Consider the following 6000-nt stretch of genomic DNA (forward strand, 5'->3'; position numbering starts at 1 on the left):
ACAAACCTTTGCCGTTCAGGAACCGTAATACATATTCAAAAACCGTTTGAAGCGTATAAGAGGGCTATTTGTCTTCTCCGATTGTACCGCAATTCATATTTTTACCTCATTCACAGTAATTGCAGTGATGAGACAAAAAATTGTGCAGAAACTTTTCAGAAATACATGGAAGTGAACCAGGGGGAGCGTCAGTTACCCTGTCCCATGATTTTGCTCTGAAGCACCTTGACAGAAAACCGTAAATGCTAGAGAAATATCGAACACATTTTACCGGAGCAGGCATGCGTATCAATGTCATGACCGAGTTTGATACCAATCGGGCGATATTTGTGGGCGTGACGGCGATTTCAAAATCGCTTTGGGGTCAAAAATCTGCTTAAATTCTCACTCTAAAAAAGCGGCAGTTGGTGTCAGTTATGCTCTGCGTTTCGGCAGTTGGAAATTTTGCTCGTTTTTCGCTTTTTACGTCGCCATCGTAAGTCCGATTCCTTATAAAAATAATAGCACCCATCCCGGGACCGAGCCGCACGTTTTGATACCACTTTTGTGGGTGGGCTCGCAAACCGCATTAACGGTGGCGGAAGAAAAATAAATAAATAAAGATATAAAGAGACGTTCTATTGAGTGTAGAACAATAGGTGCCTGCCATGCAATGCATGGAGGCAGTGACTGACTTGCTTCGCAAGTCAGTCACTGCTCTCCTTATGCATTGCTATGGGGCAGGCCCCAAAAAGAGATAGTAAGGTGTCATTGCTTTTATAGAAGCCACTCCCACAAACTAGTATTTTAACAGCACAAACATCAGTTCAAATAATTGAATTAAAAAGCAGTAGCTGAGGCAGTTTTCTGATAGAAAAATGTAAACTGTTTGTGGTGGATTCACTGTCATGTTGCAGAGCTTAATTGCTTGATGCTTTAGCTTAATTATTTTGTTAATATCTTTATACCTACCCATGCACTGGTCTGAGGTTTAAACTAAGTAAATCCTCTTCATAAGGCTGAGGAAAATGCTCTTACTATGCATTTCTTTACTTTAAAAACGTAGATGAGAGGGAGGCTTAAATTTATTCCATACCAGCAATTGTGCTTACAACTTTTCACATAAAATGTAAAAAAAATGTCTCCAGTTTTAGTTATTGAAATGAAAAACCTGTATATCCAAAACTGTTAGAATAGCACACATAATTGTATTAGTCATATTATTTAAATATATATATAATAATCATGGTCTTATTTTTTAACAAGTGCCAGTAATGCTTTTATTATGCACCTATAAAAAACAATTAGCCACCCAAAATGGCTAAAATTACAAGAAAACATAATCATATCCTCCCACCTTCCCAACAACAAAAACTTGATATAAGGTTGATATAAAGAATAAGGTTAAGTAGCATTGTTAATGTATAGTCTTTATCCTCATATTCTCAGACCCTACTCCATCAGTTTGATTAGCTTAAATTGACCGCTCTTGAATTTAAATGGGAAAATAACATCAACAATAATAATATTGTAGTACAGAACCAATGCCTGGAAAGTCTAATCTGTAATTCTGGATTGGCTTTACAGTAACTTAAACTCATCAAGTTCTGCAGCATTCTGTCATCTTATGCCCAACGTCCTCCTTTTTATCTGAACCTAAATTTTTCCAATATTTTTGAATGGGACAATGCTGAGGCTTTTATCAAGTTCATGTGTGAACTAGAGGTAAAAGTATTTTGGATCTGTCAAGAGTAAGGATGATGTTGGGGTGTCACATGGCACAGTGGTCAGAGCAGACATCTCTACGTGTTTGACTCCCATCCTCGGCTCTTTTGCCGCATGTCTTTCCTCTTCCTATCATTCTGCCAGTTACCTGTCAAATTACTGTCAAATAAAGGGCACCAGTATCAAAAATGTTCTTAAAAAAGATAAAGTGACAAAGGCTTTTCAGAATATGAAAAAGCAAACAGCTCACACTTGCAAAATTACAACATACACCATTTGAACATTTCCAAGCTGATTATATATCTATATTCACCTTAAGACAGAAGCATGCATTTTTAATTCCACATTCAACAATGTCGAAGAAACCAACCCAGATGTATTTTAAATTTCACAACATTTTCAGTGGTCAGAAAAAGTATTGGATAAAACAACCAGAGTTCTGAATCCACTTAAGGAAAAGTGAAAGAATTGACAATGATAATAATGGCTTCTACTGACAAAGCTGAATGTCTAACACTTTACACCCATTTTACAAAGAGGAAAAGATTATTACATGTTGAGTTTCCCGTTATCCTTGTCACTCTCAAGGAAGAAGATGCTTTTTTCCGAAACATCTGTAGGTAAATGAGACAAAAAGAAAAAATGCTTGTTTGAATAGGATTTTCAATCATTTTCTTTAAGAGGAGTGTCTGGTGACCAGGTGACTTTTTCATAACATTCAGCTTTCAGACACTTGCTGGGGTCATGAGGTTGAGGGAAACCACACTGCACTGATTTTTATGAATATATAATAAAAGCACAAGTTTGTATTTCTAACCACATTAGGACTTTGTATGGACTTTGATTTATTTATTTAGTTAGTCCATTTGTGATGAAACCTAAGCAGTTAGATTAAATTTGCTAACAGTACATTTCTAATGTCATCCTTAGCTTATCCCAAACCATTTCTGTAACCCTAGCCACTATTTCCAAAAATGGGGAGCCACAATGTTACAACCAGGCTCCATATAAACATGTAAGACTTCAAAATGTATTACATACCAGGAATGGTAACAAGCAGGCAATATAAACAAAATGACCCATTCAAATATAGTACTTTATCTAGTCCAGAAGACTTCAAAGTTCTTTACACTCCAGTCAGTGGCTCACTCGTTTATGCACACATACAGGTACACTGCTGGTGTTAGGCTACATTGTAGTCACAGCTGCTCTAAGGCACACTGTCAGAAGCAAGGCTGCCAGACAATCAGCGCCACTGGGCCCTCTGATCACCACCAGCAAGAAAACATAGACACACAGTATACAAACATGTTTGTATTTCAAAGTACATTAAAGTACTGAACTGTAGTTCAAACTTCACATTCATTTTAGTAGTTCAATTTATGCCTAACACTAAACTTAATTCACATCATAACCTTAAATCTAAAAAGGTAAACCACCAAATTAGCACCAGCCTTTGGTTCCCTTGTGCCCTTTCAGTCTTCTGAAGGTTAAGTATTTATGCCACAAAATGCCTAAATAGGCTACGAAGCCAAATACATCCATATACTCACAGACATATACTTGGGCCAGCTGCTAGATCTTATCAGAGCCTATTTATCTCTGTTACTTTCTGTAAAACTCATCAAACATAAAAATATCCTACCTTTGCTGGTTGGAGTAGTGGTCTGTGTAAAGGAAAGAATCCTCTAAATTTCACTTGGTCTCTCCAAAATCAGGGAACTATCTGCTTTGAGCTCAAGTGAGGCAATAGTTTTTCCATGTGCTGCTCACACAGTATTCCCACACAAAAACAGGTGGGGCAGGGTGGTAGACAGGTGAGTCTGTCAACTGTTCAGTTGTGACTACACCTCCATACTTCTGTATCCACCTCTGGCAGCACTGAAAGTCCTCTTTCAAGGCTTGAAACTTAGCACATGAGAACTTGCTAAATAGCTTTTTCCTGGCCTTATTATAATGAGACATTATGGTTTAAGACAAAGTATTTTGTTGAGTTGATTTACAAAAAATAAAAATAAAAATCTTCCCACTCTATGAAAAACTCTGGGTGAAAACCATCTGCCAACACACAAGAGACTTAATAAGACAGTCAACAGCCCATATGTACACATAAAAATAAGCAGTTTGCATTTTGGAAAAAAATATGTTAAACACTGAAAAAAATCTCAAAATCCAAGATGCCTGCAGATCAAACAAAACATGATATATTAAAGAACTATTTACTACTGACTTTGACAGTATTTCTATAAATCTGTCACAAAACTTGTAACAGACATTTACACATTTAGTAATGACTTTAGAATGAAAAGAATGCTGGGAGGGAATTTGTTATCAACCTATTATACTAATTGTAGTAAGCCTGATTGCTGCACAAACAATTACTAATTCCACAGGTTCTCTGATTTGCAGGCGAATAACAGAATAATAGAAATTGGGTGTGACAGTTCTCTTTTTCAAAGCAAGTTGAAGAGAATGACCAGCTGGACAAATACAAGGGAAAATGGAACACACCACAAATATGCTAACAAAAAATATTGTCATATTGATACATTTATGCCTTATTTTAAAAGTTTCTGTGAATTGAGATACTGAAGGTTAGATTAGTTCTCAACTATGTTTGCCTTTATAATGAAACAAATATCTTCTTTGCTTAAACTTTGGTTAGGTATTTACTTAAAGAACAAGCAAAAGATTGTAATCTGACTTTTTAAAAAAGCTTCGGTACAACTTTCACCTCCGATGTACCTACATGACTACCAAAGGACGCAGAGTGGAGCTGCGTGGAGCTGCGTGGAGCTCACACCAAGAAACAAGCAGTTTCCTCCAGGAAACCTTAGAGCCTAAGGAAATGGGGTGGGGTGGGGTGGGGTGGGGTGGGGACGGGGGTGCTTAGTTTGGCTTTTTAGAAAATAGTGAATCAACACTTCAGCTTTTCCAGGCTTAAAAGTTTTAGACAAAGCATACATCAGTTCAATCGCAGCAGCTTCGTCTGTGTGCGTGTGTGCGTGTACGTGCGTGTTTGTAAGAGGTGGAGGGGGTTGGGGGGGGTAGATGAGTAAATGACTCGCGAGAAGTCAACCATGTTTTTAGACTGGAACTGGAAGTTTTTATCTAGTTCTTTTTTATGTTCGTTTGCTTGTCTGTCTGTTTTGATGCCTACAAAGTAAGTAGCCTAACGCTTTCAGAAAAGCGTTGACATACCAACGAAAGCAGCACGTTATTTAAGCAGTGCACTATGTCTGTGGACAGTTTGAATTTACCTTTTTGTAAAGCTGCTTCCGTCTTCTTTCCTTGAAGCTACACGAACATCTTTTTTCTAGTTCCTCCCCTCGACTCAGCATTAATCCTGTGTCCCAGTTTACAGACTCACTGCTTCGTGACCAAATAGTTCGTCCTCGCTGAAAACTGTACTTGTAAAGTTGTAGAAAAAAAGTGGAGCAATAGGCGGCAGGAAGCCGTCCCAGTCTGTCCTGCACAACAGGAGAAATTTCCAGCCTCCCCCTCCTCAAAGACCTCCTACGTCTTTAAAATATTTTTTTAATCTCTCTTTATTTGTCCTCGGAAATCCCTCATCTCATCTTCCTGTTTCCCATGCGTTTTATGTTCAAATTAACTTAATTACTTTAGGACACACATGATATTCCAAACGATCACATTACACACTTCACCAATAGAAAAGTAAAACTTGAATGTTGAATTAAATCAGTTTTCAAGAAAAACGGTTATTAAATATTTGTCACACTCTGGCATGCTTCGGAAGTTGTTTCGTTTTTCTAAGAACATAATAGTCTATAGAGTCCATCTGCTCATTATATGGCATAACTCTGAACTTACAACAGAAAGAAGGAACTAAAATTGAAGAAAGGAAAAAATGACAAAGACCCTTTGTAAAACGATATGTTGCTGCTTTCAAATGCCGTCGGACAGACGAGAGTCGCTGCGTGCGCATGTCAAGTAAAACGTGGTTGCTGATATTGGATTCCTGATAACCTTTAATAAACAATTTAGTTCAGGTGGTTACAGTTGAGCCATGATGTGCTTGGAATATATCACATTCCCATTTGTGTGACCAAATAAAACGTTCTCAATGCAAATAGTTTTATTCAAGATGAGATGTAACATTTTCACTTTAATTTTGAAATTAGGTAAACTGGGCAGGACAGTATCTTTACTGTGTTTACACTCAGTAGCTACATATTTCTGACTCATAATTATTACAGGAAAACGTTTTGTGTTTTTATTCTTTTTTTAATGCAAGTACTCTTCAAATTTGTTTACGGTAATTTTCTAATCAAG

The 6000-nt window shown here is 37.3% G+C and overlaps 1 protein-coding gene across 3 annotated transcripts in view; it reads right to left on the reverse strand.

The window, feature by feature from the left end:
• amot (angiomotin) overlaps nt 1-5535 on the reverse strand; it is a 45299-nt gene extending 39764 nt beyond the window's left edge. The window contains exons 1-2 of one of the 3 annotated variants that reach the window (XM_044141549.1): nt 4965-5535; nt 2258-2318 (exon numbers count right to left, since the gene is read on the reverse strand). In XM_044141549.1, coding sequence (XP_043997484.1) covers nt 2258-2318; nt 4965-5045 — 142 coding nt within the window. In that variant the 5' untranslated portion in view covers nt 5046-5535. Of the gene's footprint in view, nt 1-2257; nt 2319-3349; nt 3428-4964 lie in introns of those variants that run through there. The other 2 variants (XM_044141550.1, XM_044141551.1) reach the window with 2 other exon arrangements.
• Between the last annotated feature and the right edge of the window lie 465 nt (nt 5536-6000).

Source organism: Gambusia affinis, linkage group LG15 (assembly GCF_019740435.1).
Source record: "Gambusia affinis linkage group LG15, SWU_Gaff_1.0, whole genome shotgun sequence".
NCBI classification, from domain to species: Eukaryota; Metazoa; Chordata; class Actinopteri; order Cyprinodontiformes; family Poeciliidae; genus Gambusia; species Gambusia affinis.